Raw genomic sequence first — 26,925 nt, forward strand, 5'->3', positions numbered from 1 at the left:
CTATACAAAAAGACTTTCATGCCTAAGGTTTTTGGGTCCAGCTTCAGTCCCTTGTACCACTGTAAGCTAGAGCTGATAAATAAATAAATAGATTTTGTCATACCTTTTTGTAAAGTGTGGCCTCCACTTGGTTGCATTAAATAAGTCAAAGAAGCAGTTTACTTATGATCACTTGATAATCTTCCCAATTAGCATTAGAATGTTTCTGGTATTATTAGCATCAATAAAGAAAACTCCTCCCTGGAGAAATACTTGTCTACTTTAGTATCTTTTTTCTTTTTCTTTTTGAATCTTCATTCTGTACCTATACTTCAAATACTTAAGTGATTATGCAACTGGGATGCAGGACAGCTGACTATATTTACCTTTCTTAAGCAAATGGCTTGCCCTTTCCTATTTGCACCTGTTCAGTTTTATACCTAGCATCTGTTGGTGTTTATAAACTTTATGATTACATAAAAAGAAAACATGATATGCCTGGATCTAACTAGTATTATAATAAACAACTGACCATTGCAGTTTTTTCTTTTGTCTTTTATTTTGAAACAATTTTAAATTTAAAATAAAGTTACAGAACAACTTTAAAATTAAGAGTTACAAAATAAACCTAGAGGACTGGAGAGGGAGTTGAGCAACAGATTCTATACAGATTATATGCTTTGTACACATGATCCTTTAGTTCAATCCATGGCACCATAAGAAATGATGGAGCAATGCTCTGATCTATCACATTGACCTTTCTCTTTCAGTAAGAAGAAGATATTTAATTTCTGAGTCTGGTGGTAATTAAAGTTGGGAGAAACTATTGGAATGTAATGTAAAGTATAGCAAGCAATAATTATATTGAATATTTAAAAGCTACTATGGAAATAAATCCTAAAAATCTTCATAATGAAAAATAAGCAGAATGTTCAAGTGGATTTTTACCTAGCTTCTCTAATTTTAATAATTTCTATTATTATAGTTTATAATAGAATTTATCAATATAAATTCTATTATTATAAAAGCATATAAAAAGCAGAAATTAACATTGGTATAATACTATTAATGGGGTCTGCGCGGTGGGACACCGCATTAAGCGCACATAGTATGAAGCTCAAGGACCTGCACAAGAATCCTGATTGTAGCACTCAAAGAGATACCTGCAGTACTACTTCACCACTCCCATTCTGCAGGCAGGGTTGCTTCATAAGCAGTGAAGCGGGTTTGCAGGTGTCTATCTTTCTCTCCCTCTCTATCCCCCCCCAATTTCTCTCTATCCTCTCAAAAAAAAAAAAAAGCCACAGTTACCGAGCCCTAGCTGGAAAAAAGAAAAAAGAGAGAAAGAAAGAAAGAAAGAAAAAATAATATTAACTAATTCACATACATTGAGTTCTACCAATTTATGTCCTTTTTCATTCCAAAACTCAGCCTAGGGTTTAACTTTACCGTTCATATCCTTAGTCTGCAAGTTTTGGCAGACCCTTAGTATTGTCTTTTCTTTCATGATCTTGACGGTTGATGAAAACTGGTCACTATATTTACAGATATGGTCTCTTTTTTGTTTGTTTTGTTTTGTTTTTAGATTTTTTATATTTATTTCCTTTTATTGCCTTTGTTGTTTTTTTATTGTTGCAGTTATTATTGCTGTTGTTATTATTGATGATGTCATTGTTGGATAGGACAGAGAGAAATGGAGAGGAGGGGAAGAGAAGGGGAGAGAAAGATAAACACCTGCAGACCTACTTCATCACTTGTGAAGCAACTCCCCTGCAGGTGGGGAGCTGGGGGCTCAAACCTAGATCCTTATGCCGGTCCTTGGCGCTTTGCGCTACCTGCACTTAACCTGCTGCCACCCAACTCCTAGATATGTGCTCTTAACGTGGATTTGTCCATTTTTCCATTGATGTGTTAGTGGGAAGAATATCGCAGAGGTGGTAGACCCTTCAAAGATTATTATAGGATACCATGTAGTAAAATGTAAGATTCTCTACCATGAAGTTAGTTTTATTCTTTTTAATTAGCAAATATTGTAGAAGAGATACTTTGGGGGCTCTGCAGATACTTAGTTTCTTTTTAAATGTTGATATATTGCTCCAAGCATCACTTTCTGCCATGTATTTACACTTTCTTTAAATAATTCTAGAAATATGCCAAGTCAGTATTTTGTGTATCATAAACAATTGCAAAGGAATTGCCTTCTTACTTTCCTTTTAGTTTAGATAGATAGGATTTCTTTTAGACCTATGCTTGTGTTTTGGTACAGAAAATAGTAAATAAAATCTGAAATCAAATATGTTTAGCTTAATTAAAATGTGAATCCTGTATAGCCAATGATAGAAACAGTAATTGTAAAATAGCAATAGTTTAAGTGGACTTACTAAATTTCTTTACAGGGAAAAACATGTATATGATGCGTTTGGAGTAATTTATCAAATGTGGAATTACTAGAGTTAAGAAATACTTACAGAGAAATGAAAAAAGAGTAACTTCAGGTCAATGTGAAAAATAAAAATAAAAAGTCATTTTGACATAAGGAAAACTTATCTACCTGAGAGATCATCCTGGTGAAGAGTTAAGCCCCTGCTCACTTAAGTGAAAAGCAGCAACAAAATAATAGGAAAAGAGTTACACCTTTACTGAAATTGAAAAATTCTACAATCTCAAGTTTGAGTTCCTTTTTTATTAAATGCCAGATTATATTTTTAAAATTTTAAAATAATGTTATAATAAATAATCTGCTAAATATATCTTACTGAAATTATCTATTGAAATATGTGCAGAATAGACTCTCAGAAAGTAGATCAGAAGATCCAACTTATATGTCTAGTGTGTTTATCTATGCATACATGTGTCTGCACGCATACATTTTGGGCTTCATGCAATGTAGTATAAGTGACACAAAACATTGTGTTAGTTGGTTAAACATATATTGAATTTCTACTGTGAAATTACCACCATTAAGTGTCCAGTTAAAATGCTGCATATTTTAATAATAGTATCAGAGGAAAAGTAATCTTCTCTGAGCTATATGTAGAGATTTCTTGTTTCACATTCTGGGTTTCCTGACTCAGGTTACACTAACAGAGAGAAATATCCTTATATTCATAAATTTATAATCTTATAAAAGGACAAGGCATATTCATTGATTATTCATATTCAATAAGTTGGTACTCAGCTAAACAACTTACCTCTATTTTGTCATCAAATTATTTTTTACTATGGAGTACAAGGGGTAGAGGTGTTTTTTAAAATTATTTATTTACTTTCCCTTTTGTTGCCCTTTTTTATTGTTGTAGTTATTGTTGTTGTTATTCATGTCGTCATTGTTGGATAGGACAGAGAGAAGTGGAAAGAGGAAGGGAAGACAGAGAGGGGGAGAGAAAGATAGACACCCACAGACCTGCTTCACCATCTGTGAAGCCACTCCCCTGCAGGTAGGGAGCCGGGGTTTCTAACCTGGATTTATGGCTGTGCTTGCACTTTGCGCCATGTGCACTTAACCGGCTGCACTACTGCCTGACTCCCACAAGGGGTAGAGTTTTAAAACTACTATTAATTACAAAACAATATATATATATTTTTTTAAGAAAGGAGACATTAACAAAACCATAGGCTAGGGGGGATACAACTCCACACAATTCCCACCACCCAATCTCCATGTCCCATGCCCTCCCCAATAGCTTTCCCATTCTCTATCCCTCTGGGAGCATGGACCCAGGATCATTGTGGGTTGCAGAAGGTGGGAGGTCTGGCTTCTGTAATTGCTTCCCCGCTGAACATGGACGTTGACTGGTCAGTCCATATTCCCAGTCTGCCTCTCTCTTTCCCTAGTAGGGTGGGTCTCTGGGGAAGCGGAGCTCCAGGGCACATTGGTGGGGCCGTCAGTCCAGGGAAGCCTGGCCGGCATCCTGATGGCATCTGGAACCTGGTGGCTGAAAAGAGAGTTAACATACAAAGCCAAACAAATTGTTGAGCAATCATGGACCTAAAGGTTGGAATAGTGGAGAGGAAGTGTTGGGGGGTACTCACTGCAAACTCTAGTGTACTTCTGCTTTCAGGTATATATTTTGCACTAGTTTATGGGTACATGTGAACATATGCTCTATCTCACGGAACCTGGTCTATATCTAGGTTTTGGGACTTTGTTAGGAAGTGAACCACCTGGGATGGAATTAGAGAATACTATGAAAGGAAAGGTCTCACCAGAGTAATGAAGCTGAAGGGTTGTCATTCCACACCTGAAATCTCTGGACACAGCCTAGCATGTTGAGGTGGCACTTGTTGTGTTGATTAGGTTGCAATCGGCGGATGCAATATTATTTGATAGGAATTGGGAGAGGCATGCAGGAATGTGGGCCCTACCCTAAGGTTCCAGGACTGGGGGAAATATAGGCTCTATAGTGGAAATGTGAGATTCCTGCTGTCTTAGGGTTCAAAAAGACAGTGGATAGATATTGTTATCATCACATTATTTGGTAATTGGGTTAACTTTGAAAAGTCCCTTTGTTAGGGTTTGCTGTATAGTACCCAGTATCTTGTATGTAGCTGTGCCATTAGTTGCTTCTGATCTACTTGGTCTAGGCTTTTGAGAGAGTCTGCATATCAGAGACACAGCCTATATATTAAAAAGTCTCAGTCTGTGTTTTAAAAACCTTGAGACATACAATCAAATTTTCCCCCTCTCATATTAATTAACTAGTGATTTATCTGACTACACTTTAATAGGAGTGTACATAACCACCATTCCCACCACCACAAAACAATATATTTCTATGGTGTTTTTTAAAATTATGAAACTCGGAGGCTACTAGCAAGAGGGACAAGGCAGTGCTGCAAGTGTGTCTATTTTTCTCTGTGTATCCTCCCCTTTAGTTTCTCTTTGTCCTATCACATAAAACTGGGGTGGGGAAGGGGTAATTCCAAAAATAATAAAATTGCTTAGAAGTGGTTCAGTCATTATGAATAAGCCATTATGCTTTGAGACCAAAATTCAAACTTGATTCTAGTAAAAACTCTAAAATATTTTTTTAAAGATTTATTTACTCATTTATGAGAGAAAGAAAACCATAGAATATTGACATATGTATTGCTGGAGATTGAAATCATGACCTCATCCCTAAGGTTCCTACATTCTGTCCACTGAGCCTACTGACCTGCTTAAATGCATTATAAGAAGCTGGGTGGTGGCACACCTGGTCTAATACAAACATACGTACACATAGCGCACATGGATTCAAGTTCAATCCCTTAGTTGGAATCTATGGGATGAGGGGGTGGAGCTCTGTGAGCTGTAGAGCAGTTCTTCTGGTGTCTTTCTCTCACCTTCTCTTTCATTCTCTCTATCCTTCTCTTTCTCTGTATCAAAAAAGAGGAGATAGTTTAGCGGTTATACAAGAAGACCTTCATGCCTGTGGAACTAATGGTCCAGGTTCAAACTCCAGTACTACTATATGCCCAAGCTTAGCAATGCTCCAGTAAAATGAAAATATAATAAGAGAAAGGAAAAGAAAGACTCTAAATAAATAATAACTTAAAAAATGTATTTTAGATGATTACAGGGTAGGGGGGGTCACTATATTTTGTATTACTAGATCAGAATGTCACATGCTTGGGACCTGAGAATATATGGCTATCTGGACTCAAAAGGCAGGTTGAAATTCATTTAAATATGATTTGATATTTTCTAGATTAACTAAGATAATATAGGTGTTTTACAGTGCATCAATAGGTAATGGTTGATATAGCAAGAATAAGAAACTAATATTTAAATTTCACTCAGGTTGAGGCAACACACATCTGTGTGAAGTTACTGTATTTTAACATTATTCTTTATTGAAAAATAAGCTCATGTCTATTAGATGATTTAATATACTTAAATTTATTCCAAAAATTACCATTTTAACTTGTATTTTATTCTACACTTTATTCTTCTGAAAACAATGTCATATTTTTTAAAATATGCCTAAAGTTTTGATTCTTTAGATTTCATTCTTCTGAACATCAACACTGGGGAATACTGAGAATTAAAAATATTTTTACTCTCGCAGATATGGAGTCTGGAGAACGGTTATCATCTTCAACATGCTCTTCTACAACATCGACTTCATCTTCTATACCTTCTGTGGCTTCATCAGTTTCAAAAGGTGGCCTTTCCACTGGAGCTGTTTCACTTAGCTCTACAATCAACCCATGTGGTGAATACTCCTTATTAATTTGATTTTAGAATGCCAAACTTTTATTAACTTGCATTGTGTTTTATTGGATTCTTAATAAACTGTTCTAAGTTCTATTAAATAATTACTAGGATTTAATTTTTATCTTTCCTTTTTCTCAGCATACTGGGCTAGCACTGGTAATTACATGTTTTTCATGCTTACTCTCAGGTGGCTCTTTTTGAGAGCTTTCAGTTTAATGTTTTAGTTTGTTGAACCATTTTAATTAATACATTAATATGCAAAATCTTTTGAAACAGTAGTCTCATTAGAGAGTGAAAACGTGAAAAGGTGCCATTGGTGGTCAGACTAGGTGCCAGTGTCATGGACCCATTGCCACAAATTTGTTTCCAGTATTTGAAATGACCCTCACCACACTTTATCTACCCAAGTTTGCAGATGGATACAGTAAGGTAGATCATTTACTTGATGAAAATAGTTTAAACCTATGATAAGTTGCTTTTGAAATTTATGTTCTTAACAAGGAAACTTTACAGAAATTAAAAGCTCTCATGTATGATTAATTATATAAATTATAATCCCAAATCCTTGCTTGCCTAAATATAGGTTTGATCAAACACATTTTTTTTTTTAACACTGGAGCACTGATTAGCTCTGGCTTATGGTGGTGTGGGGGATTGAACCTGTGACTTTGGAGCCTTAGGCATCACAGTCTCTTTGTTATGCTCTCTACCCCACCCTTTTTTCTTTACCTAAAATTATTTATTAGTAATTTGATATTGATTCATAAAATTATGCAATAACAGGTACAATACCACATCTTTCCCACCACCAGAGTTCTGTGTTCCTATTCCCTCCATTAGAAACTACAGTAGGGGAGCTGGGCAGTAGCACAGTGGGTTAAGTGCAGGTGATACAAAGTGCAAGGACCAGCATAAGGACCAGCATAGGGATCCCGGTTCGAGCCTCAGCTCCCCACCTGCAGGGGAGTTGCTTCAAAGGCAGTGAAACTGCAGTAGTTCTCCCAAGGTCACAGATATGGGTTGACTTATTTCTCTAACTATATCTATATATATTTGACCACTTTTTCTGTGGTCCTTCTTTCTCTTCTTTTCTAAGACTCACCTAATAGGGCTACTACTTCTAAATGTCCTTCCTTTTTTTCTTCTTCTTTCTTCGGGTCCCTTTGGTCATCATCTCCTAACATCTTCTCCCTCTGGGATCATGAACCATAATTCTTTTTGGAATGCAGAAGGTGGTAGTTCTGACTTCTGTACTTGCTTCTCTGCTGGACATTGGCAGGTTGATCCATACTCCCAGCCTGTTTTTGTCTTTCCCCAGTAGGGTAGGGCTCTGGAGAAGTGAAGCTTCAGGACACATTAGTGAGGTTGCTTGCCCAGGGAAGTCAGGATGGAATCATAGTAGCATCTACAGCTTAGTGGTTGAAAGACAGTAAAATATAAATCTGGACAAAACAGTAGAATTAAATAATAAACAGGAACCAAAAAGTGGGAACAGAGCAGATCAGAATAGGGATCTTGCAGTGGAGAGAAGATAGGAAGTCTATTTTAGGTACGTTCATAGGGGCCAATGACTTTAGTAATATTTGTTTGACCCTCATGGAATTGTTTATGATGGTGCTGGAGATTGAACCTGGGACTTTTGGAACTTCAGGCATAAAGAGTCTCTTTGCATAACCATTATGCTTTCTACCCTATGCCCCTGTTGTCCTTTCTTTATCTGACAAGCTTAGACTTTCTCCGTTTTTAAGCTTTGAGTATCATTTGTTACATAATAACCGTGAAATAACTAAATTTGATTAATTTCTCTATCACTTTTTAAACATAAAGGTTTTTAAATCTTATATAGTATTTCATTTGTTTACAAATAGATTTAAATAATATTCTACTTTTTCAAAATTAAATTTGTAATTTTAGATAAATGAAATAAATAAATATGGAATGTTTGCTAAAAGCTCTAGCAAATCATTAAAGATAAACCTATCCAATTATTTTTATTTTTTGAATCATTAAATTATAACAAGCATGTGATTTTGCAATCCTTTTATCAGAACAATTTTACAAATTTTTCTCAGTAATCGCAAAACTACAAAAAGTTTATTTTTAGGAATATAAGCACAATCCCTTGTTCTTCTGCATCTTGTACCATCTTGAAGTCATGTAAAAACCTCATTCACACTTCTCTTACATGTAGAATTTTGATGACTATACCTAAAATAATGATTTTTGCCCAATTGGAGAAGGCTTTAGTGCTGGAATAAATCCAGACTACTGTTATTTTATATCTGAGTTGTTTCCAGTTTTGGTCAATTACAATTTGTTATAGTAATTTGTATATATCCTTGATTCATTTATAAGCATATATTGTAGGACTTTTTAAACTTTATGGTAGTACTTCTTTCTTTCTTTCTTTTTTGTACTTTTTATAAGGTTTTTGCCCTTTGGACTTATACTTTTGAAATGACTGTTTAAGACTTGGTTGCATATTTATGCTACATTTTGTATCTTTTGTCTTATGTATTTATGTATTCTCATATTTTTTATACTCGTTTATTTTTTTCCTTTTATTCTTATATGAGATATCTCTTCCCAGTCTGTAGTGTTTTTTTTTTATTAGATATGCTTCTTAATCAGTGGAACTTCCAATTTAAATATAGTCAGATTTATCAATATTTTCATTTATAGCTATGCTTTTTGTCTTAAGAAATCATATATATATATATATATATATATATATATACAGGTATACATATGTGTGTGTATATATAAGATGTCATTACCTTTCATTTAGTATTATTTTGGAAAAGTACATGGTCATCAAATATCAAGCCTGTTATGACAGTAGTCATTGGTATTTTAGTTTGGAAACTTTCACTAGTTGTTTATTGATATGTCTGTCAATTGAGCTAGGTATAACATAAACCACTAGATTTTTGTTTTAAGCATAAAAATACTTAATATAAGGAATTAAGTACTTATAAAATTGTCAAGGAACTGGCCCTGAGCTTCCATGAATTAATTCAAAGCATTGCTGTTGAATGACCTGCTTAAGGAAAATAACCCTGGTTAAGTCCAGGTACCACTGTTTCAGCTTCTGGTTGTAAAGTTCATACTTCTTCAGCTATTATCCAGTGATTGGAACCACAGATATAACTAGGTCCTAGGTTGTTCTGTGCTGCCTGCTCATTTCATTAGAAAAAAAGAAAGTGGGGCCAGGTGGTAATGCACCAGGTTAAGCACACACTGTACCAAGTACAAGGACTCATGCAAGTATCCTGGGTCAAGCCCCCAGTTCCCCACCTGCAGGGAGGATCATTTCATAAGCGATGAAACAGGTCTTCGGGTGCCTGAATGGAATTTCCAATTTCCCCTCTCTACCTTCCCCATCTCTCTCAACTTTTCTCTGTTCTATCCTATTAAACAAGATCAGAAGAGAAAACACAAGTAGAACCTGAACTGGAATTGGTGTATTGCACCAAAGTAAAAGACTCTGGGGTTGGTTTCGGGGGTAGAATACAGGTTCAAAAAGGATGACAGAGAACCTAGTGGTTGTTGTATTGTTATATGGAAAACTGGGAAATGCTATGCATGTACAAACTATTGTAAAACATTAATTCCCCAATGAAGAAATTAAAAAGAAAAAAAAAAGGCCTACAGGAGCAGTGGTTTCATAGTTTAGGCACAAAGCCCTAGTGATAATCCTGGAGGCAAAAAAAAAAAAAAACCTTTATGTGCTGCTAACCAACTTGGTTCAATTTGTATTTCTTTCCAAATACATGCACTTGGCAGGATCTAAATTTTATCCAGAATTATGGCTGAAATTATGGTAGGTTAGCAAATGATAATTTTTAGTTAGTCCAACTTCTGTAAAAAGAAAAGTACAGGGGGTGCCGGGTGGTAGCACACCAGGTTAAGAACACATAATATAAAGTGCAAGGACCCGCGAGGATCCTGGTTTGAACCCCCAGCATCCCACCTGCAGGGTTGCTTAACAAACGGTAATGCAGGTCTTCAGGTATCTTGTCTTTCTTTCTCTCCCACTATATCCTTCCCTCCCCTCTCAACTTCTCTCTGTCTTTATAAAAAAAAAAAAAAAAGATAGAAAAAAAATAGCCACAGGAGCAGTGGATTTGTAGTGCAGGCACTGAGCCCCAGCAATAACCCAGGAGGCAAAGAAAAAAAGAAGGAAAAAAAACCAAAAAAAGCAAAGTACACTAAAGGAATATGGAAGTTTCCCTCCTAAATCTTCCTACCTTTGTAGGAATTAACTTCTGATACTTTCATATTAACTTCATTCCAATTTCAACAATCCTTTTGTCAGGAAAAATATATCACAACTCCAATAAACTTTCTTTTCAACCTCCTGAATGATTATATTTTGCACATATTTATTTATTTATTTATTTTTCCCTCCAGGGTTATTGCTGGGCTCAGTGTCTGCACCATGAATCCACCATTCCTGGAGGCCACTTTTCCCCCCTTTTTGTTGCCCTTGTTGTTGTAGCCTCGCTGTGGTTATCATTATTGCCATTGTTAATGTTGTTCGTTGTTGGACAGGACAGAGAGAAATGGAGAGAGGAGGGGAAAACAGAGAGGATGAGAGAAAGATAGACACCTGCAGACCTGCTTCACCGCCTGTGAAGTGACTCCCCTGCAGGTGGGGAGCCAGGGGCTCCAGCTGGGATCCTTACGCTGGTCCCTGCTCTTTGCGCCACATGCGCTTAACCCACTGCGCCACCGCCCGACCCCCCCCACTCCCCCGCACATATTTTTTAAGAGTATCCTAAACATAATAAATTTGATATATATCAAGACAAATTTTGGGTTCACCCCAGAATATATTTTTTCTTATGTTTCCTCATTAAACTAAATGATACTACTACTACCCATTCCAGTAATTTGAGGCATAAATATTGTGAGCATATTACATTCTGTATCTCATATTTAAATCCCATTTAGTCTTATCTTTAAAATAAACCTTTAGTCTGCACATCTCTTTCTACCTCTCTTATTCTCTTTACCACACTTACACCACTCTGTTTATCACCACACTATCTATACAAAAATATTTGATCTAAAATATAACAGTTTATTTCAAGCTAGTCTCTCCACTTCCTGTTTTCCCTGCTGTCGTAACAGAGTGAAGCTGATTGTTGTTGCTATTAATAGCTTTTAAAATTTGGTTTAATTTATGCATAACAAAATTCACCATTTTAAGTTTATGTATGGGACAGCAATATATCTTACCCAAATTGCATGTTGCTTTATCATACACATGATGCAGGTTTGAGCCCAACACCCACCATATTGGTGGCAGTTTTGATGCTTTGGTATCTTTCCTTCTCTCCCTTTGTGTCTGTGTCTCTTTTGCTCTTTGTATCTGAAAAATGTCAGCCTGGCACACTGTAGTACCAAAGACAATACAGTACATTCATTTACTACACTACACCTATCACCAAAGTTCTATTTTCCTTTATTGCTACAGGATTATCTCTGGGGCTTGGTTGGTGCCTGCATAACTCCATGTCTCTAAGTGGTGTTTTTTAGGGGAGCCTGGTGGATATGTGATTTGTGCTAGAGGATGAGAGGCAGAAAAGGATAGAGAGGATGATAGTCGGTCATTATACACTTTTGTATAGAAAAACATAAAAACATATGTGATGACTTTCCCAGTAACCCAGTAGAAAGGGGAAGGGACAGAGAGAAGGAAAGATACCTGCAGTACTGCTCCACTGCATATGAAGCTTTCTCTGTTAAGGTAGGGAGCAGGGAGTTGAACCCTGGTGACTTTTATGTTCTATTGAGTGAGGAACCACCTGGTTTTGCTTTTTATCATTTTGAAGTAAGATAATTTTTTCTGTCCCCCTCTGTTAGAATCACAGATGTGCTTTCTATCACTGTTATCTACTTCAATTTTTTTCAATAATTTTATATTCTATATAAATGGAATCTTTTATAGATTCTTTTATACTGATAACTACCTTCCTGCTGACATTATGCTTTTGTGGTGTATTTATACTGTTTGTCTATTGTGTTTTAGTCCTTTCTATAACTTAGCGCAGTATTCTGTTGAATGACTTATCTACAACTTGAAATTAGTGCCTTTCAAGAATTTTTTCTATTTTATTTAGTACTAATTTTATAATTACAGAGTTGCTTCAAATAATACCATTTTTAAAAATAATTTCACTGGATCCCGGTTCAAGCTCCCGGCTCCCCACCTGCACCTTCACAAGCGGTGAAGCAGGTCTACAGGTGTCTTGTCTTTCTCTCCCCCTCTCTGTCTTCCTCCCCTCTTTCCATTTCTCTCTGTCCTATCCAACAACAACAACATCAATAACCACAACAGTGTTAAACAACAAGGGCAACAAAAGGGAAAATAAATAAATAAATATAAAAAATCTAAAAAAATAAAATAAATAATTTCACTGGAGGTTATCATTTAATAACTAGTATTTTTGCTCATGTCATCTCTTTTGTTATTGATATTAATACTATGTAACTATCCTGCTTTTTCTTTGGGACTAGAGGTTCATTTATTGAACCCTTTTGACAAAGATTTATAAATTTAATCTGTTTAACTTTTTGTTTATTTTTCTTATTTTTTTCTATCTTACTGGTTTCTTATTTTATTCCTTTGTTATTTTCTGTGATAGTCATTTTATTCTCCTAAATTCTTTTCTTTTCTTAAGACTTGTTAGTTTGTTTACTTATTTAATGAGAGACCAAAGTGCTATTTAGTTATTTGCAGTGCTAGTACCAGGGCTTTATATATGTAAGAGAGGTACTTTACCCAGTGAGACATCTCTCTGGCTGCCTTTCTCCTTTTCTTATATATGCAACCGATGCTATAAATTTCCATTTTAAGTACTGCTATAGTTGCACTCCATAAATTTTGATGTGCTGTTGTTTAATTATCATTTTGGGGAAAATATTTTCTATATTCCTTTTTGAATTCTGTTTGGATTGATAGATTGTTTAAAAAGCCAATAACTTAACATCTAGTTGTTTTATTAATGCCCATTTTACTTTCACTCTGGTCAAGAAATACACTGATGAATCTGTACTTTGGGGGGGTTGTTTGTATTCTTGTTTTCGTTTTGTCTGCTTCTTTTGACACTGCCTGGTAAGTGTTTGCCAACTAAGTATTTAGGCAGATATGAGCCTCTTTTAGATTTCTTTGCTTCTAATATTACTTCTAATTTCTACTTTGTTAGCTTTAGACTCTGTACACTTTAAAACTTAGGGCTTCAGTGGAATAGAATTGAGAGCCCAGAAGTAAACCTCTATACCTTTCCTTCTTTTTTTTTAATATTTATTTTATTTATTTATTCCCTTTTGTTGCCTTTGTTGTTTTATTGTTGTAATTATTATTGTTGTTGTCGTTGTTGGATAGGACAGAGAGAAATGGAGAGAGGAGGGGAAGACAGAGAGGAGGAGAGAAAGATAGACACCTGCAGACCTGCTTCACCACCTGTGAAGCGACTCCCCTGCAGGTGGGGAGCCGGGGTTCGAACCGGGATCCTTATGCCGGTCCTTGTGCTTTGCGCCACCTGCGCTTAACCTGCTGCGCTACAGCCCGACTCCGTAAACCTCTATACCTACAGACATTTGTCTAATCTTTGATAAAGGTGCCTAGACTTTTAAATTGGGAAAGGAGAGTCTCTTCATGAAATGATGTTGGAAAGATTAGGTTTAAACATGCAGAAGAATGAAACTGACCCACTATATTTCATCAAGCACAAAAGTAAATTCCAAATGAATCAAGGAAACTGTCAAGTACCTAGAGGAATATATTGGCAGAACTCTTTTCCATATAAATTTTAAAAGCATATTCAATGGTACAAGTCCAGTTATAAAGAAGACTAAAACCAAAATAAATCAATGGCACTACATTAAATTAAAAAGCTTCTGCACAGCAAAAGAATTCACTACCTACACAAAGAATGTTACAGAATAGGAGATCTTTACATACCATATATCACATAAGAGGCTAATAACCAAAGAGCCCACCAAACTCAGCAACAAAAAAACAAATGACCCACCCCCAAAAATGGGGAGAGGATATTCACCACAGACGAAATCCAGAAGGCCAAAAAACATATGAAAAAAATGCTCCAAGTTGTTGATTGTCAGAGAAATGCAAATAAAGACAGTAATGAGATACCACTTCACTCCTGTAAGAATGTCATACATCAGAAAAGATAGCAGCAACAAATGCTAGAGAGATTGTGGGAATCTCCTGCACTGCTGGTAGGAATCTAAATTAGTCCAACTCCTGTGGAAAGAAGTCTGGAGAACTCTCAGAAAGCTAGAAGTGAACCTACCCTATGACTCTGCAATTCCTCTCCTTGAGGGTATATCCTAAGGAACCCAACACACCTATCCAAAAAGATTTTATACCTATGTTCATAGAAGCACAAATTGTAATAGCCAAAACCTGGAAGAAACTTAGGTAGGTGTCCAACAACAGATGAATGGCTGATCCAGTGTGGTATATATACACAATGAAATACTACTCAGCTATTAAAAAGGGTGATTTCACTTTCTTCACCTCATCTTTGATGGAGCTTGAAGGAATCATGTTAAGTGAGATCAGCCAGAAGGATGAACAAGGGATGATTTCACTCATAGACAGAAGTTGAAAAACAAGATCAGAAGGGAAAACACTAAGCAGAACTTGGACTGAGCTGGTGTATTGCACCAAAGTAAAAGACTCTGGGGTGGGGGTGAGAGCTCAGATCCTGAAACACGATGGCAGAGGAGGACCTAGTGGGGGCTGAAGTGTTATATGGAAAACTGGGAAATGTTATGCATGTGCAAACTATTGTAATTTTACTGTCGACTATAAAGAAATAATCCCCAATAAAAAAAGAAAGGAAGATCCATTGTCTTTTTGAACCCTAAGACAGCAGGAACCTCATATCTCCACTATAGAGCCTATATTTCTCCCAGTCCTGGAACCTTAGGATAGGGCCCACTTTCCTGCATGCCTCTCCCAGTCCATATCAAACAATATTGCATCTGCCGATCGCAACCTAATCAACTCAACAATTGCCACCTCAACATGCTTCAGCTCAGACTGTGTCCAGAGACTTCACATGTGGAACAACAACCCTTCAGCTTCATTACTTGGGTGAGACCTTTCCTTTCATAGTATTCTCTAATTCCATCCCAGGTGGTTCACTTTCTAACAAAGTCTCAAAACCTAGATATACACCAGGTTCTATGAGAGAGAGCATATGTTCACATGTATCCATAAACTAGTGCAAAATATATACCTGAAAGTATAAGTACACTAGAGTTTTCAGTGAGTACCCCCCCAAAACTTCCTCTCCACTATTCCAAGCTTTGGGTCCATGATTGCTCAACAATTTGTTTGGCTTTGTATGTTAACTCTCTTTTCAGCCACCAGGTGCCAGATGCCATCAGGATGCCGGCCAGGCTTCCCTGGACTGACGACCCCATCAATGTGCCCTGGAGCTCTGCTTCCCCAGAGACCCACCCTACTAGGGAAAGAGAGAGGCAGACTAGGAGTATGGACCGACCAGTCAATGTCCATGTTCAGCGGGGAAGCAATTACAGAAGCCAGACCTTCTACCTTCTGCAACCCACAATGACCCTGGGTCCATGCTCCCAGAGGGATAGAGAATGGGAAAGCTATCAGGGGATGGGATGGGATGGGATATGGAGATTGGGTGGTGGGAATTGTGTGGAGTTGTACCCCTCTTACCCTATGGTTTTGTTAATTTATCCTTTCTTAAGTAAAAAATAAATTTAAACAAAAAGAAAAAAAGGAAAAACAACTTAGGGCTTTCTGATATTTAAGCTAGTCATGATGAAAAAATGCAGTAAAAAAGTATTCAATAGATCTGATGTGTTTAGTCTTTTTTTCTTGCATATAAATGTACTAAATGTAATTTATAAGTAAATGTATAAATATACCTAGGAAAGCCTTATTTCATTTTTCATTAGTAGGACTAATGGTTTACAATAGAGTACAGTGTAGGATTTCTCAGTTTCCTGCAAAATACTGTCACCTTCAACCTGCATCAGTACCTGAAAGCCTCTCTCCCACTTTTTTTTCTTGGTTTGTTAGTGCTAGGATTGCATCTCCATTACATTTCCTAATGTTTTCTCAGTCATAGATTCTGACCTCTGACACCTTTTGTTAATAAGACTGCTAGTTTTCCTTCCACTTTTCTGCTTCTGTAGTTCTAGTTGTAGCTATGAGGTTTACACAACAGTATCAGACAAGAACACCACAGAATCACAGTTCCATTCCTCATTACCATCTTTCAAAATAAACTCTCTGCCAAATCCTTTTTTTAAAGCCTTATTTTCTTTTTTTTAAATTTTTAAAAAATATGTATTCCCCTTTGTTGCCCTTGTTGTTTTATTGTTGTTGGATAGGACTGAGAGAAATGGAGAGAGGAGGGGAAGACAGAGAGGGGGAGAGAAAGATAGACACCTACAGACCTGCTTCACTGCCTGTGAAGCGACTCCCCTGCAGGTGGGGAGCCGGGGCTCAAACAGGATCCTTACACAGGTCCTTGTGCTTTGCGTGCCACGTGTGCTTAACCCGCTGCTCTACCACCAGACTCCCTTCAGTCTTATTTTCTTATCAATTTTGTGGATGATTTGTGTGATTACTTAGTTACTTCATCATTATCAGAAGCTGACAGCCCCCCCCACACACATACACAATATAATCACTTCATTTCTAAAAATTTCATGAGAGACTTAAGAGGTGGCAAATGACCCAGTCTAGATAATTCAAGCATCATATTTCTCATATAGTTATGATTGGTTAAGTTAGGGGCCATTTATGCTAGTCAGACAAACCATAGCTAATAAGATTACATTCTGGGATTTTTATTTTTAACTGATGAGAAAGGATTACCCTTTGTACTACAAACCATGGAGGAAGGGTGCACTAGAGGAAGCAGAGCCAAATGAGGAAAAAGAAATTAGGTCATGGTATACTTTTAATATATATCTTTAATGTGTAATGAGCATTTTCCAAAAGCTTTTTAGTTGAGTAAGTCGATATGCCCATCTTTTTACTCATTTTGAAGTGGGTGTTTTATACTTTTCAACGTACTTAATGCATTTTCCATGAGCTAAACTTGATCTACTTCAAATTTATCAAGAACTGTTTTCAATCTCACCCTTTATTGTCTTTCAGCTTCCCCAACCTTTCACTGTCTTCAGACACAAAGCTCTCTTTCTCAACTCAGTATCTAAAACATTTTGTCTGGAAGATCTTTGTAGAACTGATTATTTCTCGTGCTTTGCCTCAACTAATGTCCTATGACATGAATTTTGGAAGCTTGCTGTTTGTGGCATTTAGACAGTCACTTCATTATTAACCTATTTTTGCACTTTTTAATTTCCTTCATAGCAGTTTTCACAGTTTATAATTATATATTTGGTATTGACATACTTGTTTGTCCTTTCTGTATTTAAAGGGTAAGAATTAGCTCTGTTTCTTACCTTTCCTTTCCTTTTCTCTTCTTTTGTACTGAGTCAGTGCTCTACACAAAATATATGCTTAAGAAACAATTGAGAATTAGATGATAGTCTGGAAATTGCAAAAAAGACAGTGCATTAGGCTTCTGTGTCTGAGACACCAGAGGTGTCAGGTTCAATCCTCAGTACCACCATAGCCCAAATCTTAGCAATGCTGTAGATAAAAAGAAAGAAAAAAGGGAGTCCGGCTGTAGCGCAGCGGGTTAAGCGCAGGTGGCGCAAAGCACAAGGACTGGCATAAGGATCCTGGTTCAAACCCCGGCTCCCCACCTGCAGGGGAGTCGCTTCACAGGCGGTGAAGCGGGTCTGCAGGTGTCTATCTTTCTCTCCTCCTCTCTGTCTTCCCCTCCTCTCTCCATTTCTCTCTGTCCTATCCAACAACGACAACAACAATAATAACTACAACAATAAAACAAGGGCAACAAAAAGAAATAAATACATAAAATAAATATTTAAAAAAAAAAAAGAAAGAAAAAAGAAGTAAAAGGAATATTAGATGATGAATTAAGTTACTGAAGTTTTCTAGGCTGTGTTTTCACTCTGATAATGACATGTGACTGTGCAGGTTTTAATTAGGTAAAAGTGTTTTAAAAAAATCCTTGATCTTAATCACCTAAATAAATGTATTTAGAAGTGTATTAAAATACCCTGAAATTCCAAAATTACTGTTTATTTAGATTTCTTTTTTTTTTTTTTTTTTTGCTGGTGTTGCCTTTGAGGCTCACTGCTCTACAGTTTTTCAGAAAGAGAGAGAAAGAGAGAGAGAGAGAGAGAGAGAGAACTCACTACAGCACTGAAGCTTCCTCCAGTGCAGCAATGCAGCAGTGCAGCAGGGCATGGTTCAAACTTGGTTCACAGGTATGGCAAATCAGGCCCATTATCCAGATGAGCTATTTTGAAACCTCAAGTGTGAGAGTCTCTTTGCCTTTTTTTTAACTTTTTTTTTTTAAAAATCAGAACACAGCTCTGCTCAATTCTGGTTTATGGTGGTCCAGGGGATGAACCTCTAGGATTTTGGACCCTCAGGCATAAGAGTGTCTTTGCATAACCGTTATGTTATCTACCCCCATGCCAGGTGAGCTGTACCACCAGGGATATTAAGAACTTCTTTTTAAAGACATGTCCAGGATATATTTAGTTAGTAGAAAATCACCAAGAAAATGAGATAGTTCTATTCTAGTTTTTTTTTCTGTTTTGTTTTAATTAATTAGTTAACTTTATTTGTAAAAAGGAAACACTGAAAAAACCCACAGGATAAGAGGGGTACAACTTCACACAGTTCCCACCACCAGAACTCTGTATCCCATCCCCTCCCCTGATAGCTTTCCTATTCTTTAACCCTCTGGGAGTATGGATCCAAGGTCATTGTGGGATGCAGAAAATGGAAGGTCTGGCTTCTGTAATTGCTTCCCCACTGAACATGGGCATTGACAGGTTGATCCATACTCCCAGCATGCCTCTCTATCTCCCTAGTGGGGTGGGGTTCTGGGGAATCAGAGCTCCAGGACACATTGGTAGGGTTGTTTGTCCAGGGAAGTCTGGTCGGCATCATGCTAGCATCTGGAACCTGGTGGCTGAAAATAGAGTTAACATACAAAGCCAAACAAATTGTTTACTAATCATGAACCTAAAGGCTGGAATGGTGCAGATGAAGAGTTTGGCAGGGGTACCTCCATTGTGTAGATAGCTAGTAGGCATATTTTACTTATATTACAAATGGCCTGTGGCTATACTAGTTTGTATGTTTTCTTTCCCCTGAGCCTGAAATCTGATATGCAGATGGATCCAAGTTATTGTCTGGGGGAGATGATATAAAAAAGGATGGCTATAAATAGGACCAGAAAGCTGGATCAGGGAAGAGAGTAGCTCCCAAATATGGGAAAGGTGTATAAATATTGTTGACTGTAAACCCCATTGATTTGATGTGATCTGGGGTCCATATTCAGCTTAGGAGCCTATGTCACCTCTGCATCCCTGTAGATCCAAGCTCCCATTCTGTGGTCATGATAATAATTTATTTATTAATATATATAGTTAATTATATACTATTAGTTAATTATGTAATACATGTGATTATAATATATAATTATAATTATTTATTTATAATATGTAGTTATATAATTATAATAATTTATTTATGAGAAAGATAGGAGGAGAAAGAAAAAGAACTAGGCATCACTCTGGTACATGTGTTGTCAGGGGTTAAACTCAGGACCTCATGCTCAAGAGGCCAATGCTTTTATACTGCACCACCTCCTGGTCCATGACCTATTCTTGTTTATATAGGGATAAAGCCAGGGTTCTATTTGGGTTTGTTTGAGTATTTACATTATAGTCTGAACTATATAGTGCCAATCCTTTTTAATTGAATTATCATTTTGTACCCGTTAGTCATGAATAAAAGCACTTAGATATTCAGCATCTGTTTTCTCCTTCATCCTCATTGTGTTTAGTTAATGAGAGATGTGATCACTCGCACTGAACATTAAAAAGGTGATGCTTTCAAATCACTAAGTACTCTTACAAGCATAAACCTCTGTGTTAAAATGTGTCTTACCTTAAAAAATGTTTTATTAGAATTCCTACTTCTAACTTCTTAGAAAGTGACTTATTTGTATATAGGTCCTTATAGAAGTGAGAAAGATTAGATAATCTATTTAAAATGACGTTATGACTCTAATCTGATATGACTATAATACTTATAAAAGGGAAAAATTTAGACAGACAAGAAATCAGTGTGAAAACACAGGAAGAAAGGTTGCCATTACTAAAACCTAGCAGAGAATCAGGGAGCAGACCCTTCCTCTGTACCTTAAGTAGAATGAACTTATCATCACTGTGATTTAAGACTTCTAGCCTCCAGATATGTCTGGTATGTCAATTTCTGCTGCTTTAGGTTACCTACCTAGTTCATAGTACTTTGTGGTGGTATCCCTAGCAAACTGTTTCACCCAGTATGTTTTTCAGTATGGATTTTAGTAATTTTACTTGGTATGGAAAGGCTATGACATTTTTAAAACATGAATAAAACAGGATTTTGGACTAGATTTTGCATTCATATTTTTCTTTAAAGTCTTAACATATATTTGAATATATGTGAGACATGTATCTTTAACATTTTGATTTGTAGTTTATTTACTTCTTTATTTTGAATTGAGACAAGTTGAGAGTGAAGGGGAAGGGAGAGCAAGAGAGAGAGCGGGAGAAGGAGAGAGTGACGGAGAGGGAAAAAGGAAGAGAGGGAGGGAGAGGGAGAGACCTGCAGTACATTTTACCACTTTTGAAGCTTCTGAGCTGCAGATGGGGATCAAGGGCTTGAATCCTAGCCCTTGTGCACTGCAATGTGTGTATTCAACCCAATGCACCACCACCTAGCCCTCATTAATTTGTAATTAAATTTTTATTTACTTACTATTGGATAGAAATAGAGAAAAACTGAGGGGAAGGGAGAGCTAGAGAGGAAAAGAGACAGAGATATACCTGCAGGATTGCCTCAGTACTCCTGAAGTTTTTCCCTTGCAGGTGCTGACCAGGGTCTTAAACCTAGGTTCATGCACACTTAACCACATACATTACTGCTTGGCCCCATTAATCCATAATTTTAAATCTTTTCATTAGCTCTAACAAAAATGTTCTTTACAAATAAGGACATTTATTCATTTATATTTTTATTACTATAATTTATTTTCACTTTGGGGTTATTGCTGGGGCTGGTACCTAGTGGCCTTTTTTTCTTTCTTTCTCTTTGATCTAGGGTAAAACACTGAAAAATTGAGAGGGAGAGAGACTAAACTGCTCTACCACTTGTGAAGCTTTCCACCTACAAGTGGGAAGTATGGGCCTGAACCCAGGTCTTCACAGATGGTAATGAGTGTCATCTACCAGATGTGCCATCACCCAGTCTAATACGTTTTTTCTTACAAGAATAGCCATCTCCCGAGAATTGATTGGTTATTTGTAATACTGAATAAAATGCTTGTTTTCCATGTTCAGTGTCATAAATTGTCATTACCCTAAGGCTACTTTGATTTTTAATGATCTGATTTCTATAAAAATATTAAAAAGGAAAATATTGACTTTACATAGAATTCTGACAGATATAAATTTGACCAAGTAATCAACGTTCATATCACCAGTTCTATCTAGCAACATCATGGACTAGATACTAAGAAGGAACCCTTGGGTACTGAGTAGGACATCTGCTCAATAATACACAGCTTCTGCTATCATGAGATTCTATCACACATTATATAAATCTAACATTATTTTCTTTTTTTATTTTCTTTTAGTTTTTTTTAGTTTTATTTTTTTTAATTTATTTTTTATTTAAGAAAGGATAAATTAACAAAACCATAGGGTAAGAGGGGTTCAACTCCACACAATTCCCACCACCCAGTCGCCATATCCCATCCCATCCCCTCCCCTGATAGCTTTCCCATTCTCTATCCCTCTGGGCGCATGGACCCAGGGTCATTGTGGGTTGCAGAAGGTAGAAGGTCTGGCTTCTGTAATTGCTTACCCACTGAACATGGGCGTTGACTGGTCGGTCCATACTTCCAGTTTGCCTCTCTCTTTCCCTAGTAGGGTGGGTGTCTGGGGAAGCGGAGCTCCAGGGAACATTGGTGGGGTCGTCAGTCCAGGGAAGCCTGGCCGGCATCCTGATGGCATCTGGCACCTGGTGGCTGAAAAGAGAGTTAACATACAAAGCCAAACAAATTGTTGAGCAATCATGGACCCAAAGCTTGGAATAGTGGAGAGGAAGTTTTGGGGGGTACTCACTGAAAACTCTAGTGTACTTATTCTTTCAGGTATATATTTTGCACTAGTTAATGGATAAGTGTCAACATATGCTCTCTCTCATAGAACCTGGTGTATATCTAGGTTTTGGGACTTTGTTAGAAAGTGAACCACCTGGGATGGAATTAGAGAATACTATGAAAGGAAAGGTCTTACCCGAGTAATGAAGCTGAAGGGTTGTCGTTCCACATGTGAAGTCTCTGGACACAGTCTGAGCTAAAGCATGTTGAGGTGGCCATCGTGGCGTTAATTAGGTTGTGATCGGCAGATGCACTATTGTTTGATATGGATTGGGAGAGGCATACGGGAAAGTGGGCCCTATCCTAAGGTTCCAGGACTGGGGGAAATATAGGCTCTATAGTGGAAATGTGAGTTTCCTGCTGTCTTAGGGTTCAAAAAGACAGTGGATATTGTTATCACATTATTTGGTAATTGGGTTAACTTTGAAAAGTCCTTTTGTTAGAGTTTGCTGTATAGTACCCAATATCTTGTACGTAGCTGTGCCATTAGTTGCTTCTGATCTACTTGGTCTAGGCTTTTGAGAGAGTCTGCATATCAATTACACAGCCTATATATTAAAAAGACTCAGTTTGTGTTTTAAAAACTTCGAGACATACAATTAATTTTCCCCCTCTCATATTAATTAACTAGTGATTTATATGACTACAATTTACTAGGAGTGTACATAAACACCATTCCCAGCACCAAAAGACTATGACCCATCCCACCCACCCCCCACCGGCCCAGGAAGCTGCATGTCTACCCCTCACCACAGGGTTTTTACTTTGGTGCCCTACTTTCAATTTAGTCAGATCCTGCTTTTAATTTCCCTTTCAGATCTTCTTTCTCAACTTCTGTTGATGAGTGGGATCATCCCATACTCATCTTTATCTTTCTGACTTAGCTCACTTAACATAATTCCTTCTAGCTCTGACCAAGATGGGTCAGAGAAGGTGGGTTCATTATTCTTGTTAGCTGTATAGTATTTCATTGTGTATATATAGCACAGCTTTCTCAGCCACTCATCTGTTGTTGGGCACCTGGGTTGCTTCCAGGTTTTAGCTATTATGAATTGTGCTGCTATGAACATAGGAGTACACACCTCTTTTTGGTTGGGTGTTAATGGAGTCCTTGGGGTATAACCCCAGGAGAGGAATTACTGGATCATATGGAAGGTCCATGTCTAGCCTTGTGAGAGTTTTCCAGACTGCTCTCCACAGAGGCTGGACCAATTTACATTCCCACCAGCAATGCAAAAGAGTTCCTCTGTCCCCACAGCCTCTCCAGCATTTGTTGCTGCTGTCCTTTTTGATGTATGCCATTCTTACAGGAGTGAGGTGGCATCTCAACGTTGTCTTAATTTGCATTTCTATGACAATCAGTGACCTAGAGCAGTTTTTTATATGTTTTTTAGCCTTTTGGGTCTCCTCTGAGGTGAATGTTTTGTTCATATCCTCTGCCCATTTTTGAATGGGGTTATTTGCTTTTTTGGTGCTAAGTTTGCTGAGTTCTTTATATATTTTGGTGATTAGTTTCTTGTCTGATGTATGGCATGTGAAGATCTCCCATTCTGTGAGGGGTCACTTTGTTTGTTTAATAGTTTCTTTGGATGTGCAGAAGCTTTTCAATTTGATGTAGTCCCATTGGTTTGTTTCTGCTTTACTCTTTCTTGCAGTTGGGTTTATTTCATCAAAGATGTCCTTGAGGTGTAGGTGGGAAAGTGTTTTACCAATGTTTTCCTCTAAGTATTTGATTGTTTCTGGTCTGACATCTAGGTCTTTGATGCATTTGGAGTTGATTTTTGTTTCTGGTGAGATAAAGTGGTTCAGTTTCATTCTTCTGCATGTTACAACCCAGTTTTCCCAGCACCATTTATTGAAGAGAGCCTCCTTCTTCCATTTAATCCTTTGGGCCCCCTTATCAAAGATTAGATGTCCATAGGTGTGGGGATTTATTTCTGGGCTTTCAATTCTGTTCCACTGGTCTGTGTGCCTATGTTTGTTCCAGTACCATGCTGTTTTGATGATGATGGCTTTATAATATAGTTTGAGATCTGGGAGTGTGATGCCTCCATTTCTGTTTCTTTTCCTTAAGATTGTTTTGGCAATTCTAGGTGTTTTCAGGTTCCAGATAAATGATTGTAGTGTTTGTTCTATTCTCTTAAAGAAGCTTGGTGGAACTTTGATGGGTATTGCATTAAATTTGTATATGGCTCTGGGGAAAATATTCATTTTGATGATATTTATTCTTCCAATCTATGAGCATGGGATATCTTTCCATTTCTTGGTATCAGTTTCTATTTTCTTGAGTAGCGACTCATAGTTTTCAGCATACAAGTCTTTCATTTCGTTGGTCAACTTTATTTCTAGGTATTTTATTGATTTTGCTGAGACAGTAAAAGGGAGTGATTTCAGGATGTCTTCTTCTTCAGATTTAGTGTTTGTATAAAGAAATGCCACTGATTTTTGTACACTGATTTTGTAGCCTGACCCCTTGCTATATTGCCTAATAACTTCCAGTAGTTTTCTGCTGGATTCTTTAGGTTTTTCTATGTATGCTATCATATCATCTGTAAATAGTGAGAGCTTGATTTCTTCCCTTCCAATCTGTATTCCTTTGATTTCTTTCTCTTGCCTGATTGCTATGGCAAGAACTTCCAACACTATGTTGAATAGTAATTGTGACAGTGGATAGCCCTGTCTAGTTTCCGATCTGAGGGGGAATGCTTTCAGCTTCTGTCCATTGAGTATGATGTTGGCTGTAGGTTTGCTATATATAGATTCCAGTATCTTGAGAAATTTCCTATCTATTCCTATTTTTTGTAGAGTTTTGATCATGAATGGGTGTTGGATTTTGTCATAGGTTTTCTCTGCATCTGTTGAGATAATCATGTGGTTTTTGGCTTTGCTTTTATTGATGTGGTGAATGACATTGATTGACTTATGGATGTTGAACCAGCCTTGCATTCCTGGGATGAATCCCACTTGGTTGTGATGAACAATCTTTTTGATGTGCTGTTGTATCTGGTTAGCCAAGATCTTGTTTAATATTTTGGCATCTATGGTCATCAGAGATATTGGTCTGTAGTTTTCCTTTTTTGTTCTGTCCCTATCAGCTTTTGGTATCAGGGTGATGTTGGCTTCATAGAAAGTGGAAGGGAGTATTCCTGTGTCTTCAATCTTATGGAAAAGCTTAAGAAGTATGGGTACTAACTGCTTCATGAAAGTTTTGTAGAATTTGTTTGTGAAGCCATCTGGTCCAGGACTTTTGTTGTTGGGGAGATTCTTAATAACAGTTTCAATTTATTTGTCTGTAATTGGTGCATTTAGATTTTGTAGTTCTTCTTGGTTCAGTTTTGGAAGGACATATGCTTCTAGGAATTGTTCCATTTCTTCCAGATTCTCTAGCTTGGTGGCGTATAGTTCTTCATAGAAGTTTCGCATGATTCTCTGGATTTCTGTGGTGTCAGTTGTGATATCTCCTCCATCGTTTATAATTCTATTAATTTGAGTCTTCTCTCTTTTTTGTTTGAGTCAGGCTAGGGGTTTGTCAATTTTGTTTAATCTTTCAAAGAACCAACATTTGGCTTCATTGATCTTTTGTATGTTTCTCTTATTTTTGATGTTGTTTATTTCTGCTCTAATTTTAATTATTTCTGTCCTTCTGGTTGCTTTAGTGTTCCTTTGTTCCTCTTCCTCTAAGTCCTTGAGGTATGCAGTAAGGTCGTTCATTTGAGCTTCTTCTTGGTGTTTAATATGTGATTGTATGGCTATAAGTTTCCCTCTCAGTACTGCTTTAGCTGTGTCCCAAATATTTTGATAGGTTGTGTCTTCATTTTCATTTGTTTCCAGGAACATTTGAATTGCCTGCTTAAGTGAGTCTCTGACCCAGTGGTTCTTAAGCAGTATGTTGTTTAGTTTCCAAATTCTGTGACTTTTAATAATTTTCTGTTTGTTGTTGAATGTTAGTTTTACTCCACTGTGGTCTGAGAAGATACTTGGGATGATTTCAATGTTCTTGAATTTATTGATGCTGTGTTTGTGGCCTAACATGTGGTCTGTCCTTGAGTATGTGTTATGTGGATTTCAAAAGAAGGTGTATTTCAGTTTTTAGGGGTGAAGGACTCTAAAAATGTCCAAGAGGTCTAGTCTGTCAATCTCTTCATTTAATTCTCTTGTATCTTTGTTGGTTCTCTGCTTTGCTGATCTGTCTAAGTGTGACAGTGGGGTATTGAAGTCTCCCACTATTATTGTATTACTATTGATGTATTTTTGAAATTCGTTCACTAAGTGCTTGACGTATTTAGATGGTCCCTCATTGGGTGCATAGATGTTAATAACTGTTAAGTCTTCTTGGCTGATTAATCCTCTAATCATTATGTAATGTCCTTGCCTATCTTTTATTACTTTATTTAATTTAAA

General features: G+C 37.0%; 1 protein-coding gene across 26 annotated transcripts in view; it reads left to right on the forward strand.

Moving 5' to 3' along the window:
• Positions 1–26,925, forward strand: part of BAZ2B (bromodomain adjacent to zinc finger domain 2B) — a 368,528-nt gene that overhangs the window by 216,185 nt on the left and 125,418 nt on the right. For all 26 annotated transcript variants that reach the window (XM_060177832.1, XM_060177835.1, XM_060177833.1 and 23 more), the window contains one exon: positions 6,030–6,176. In XM_060177832.1, the coding sequence (XP_060033815.1) occupies positions 6,032–6,176 (145 nt within the window). In that variant the 5' untranslated portion in view covers positions 6,030–6,031. The remainder of the gene's footprint in view (positions 1–6,029; positions 6,177–26,925) is intronic.

This window comes from Erinaceus europaeus, chromosome 18 (genome assembly GCF_950295315.1).
Source record: "Erinaceus europaeus chromosome 18, mEriEur2.1, whole genome shotgun sequence".
Lineage (NCBI taxonomy): Eukaryota > Metazoa > Chordata > Mammalia > Eulipotyphla > Erinaceidae > Erinaceus > Erinaceus europaeus.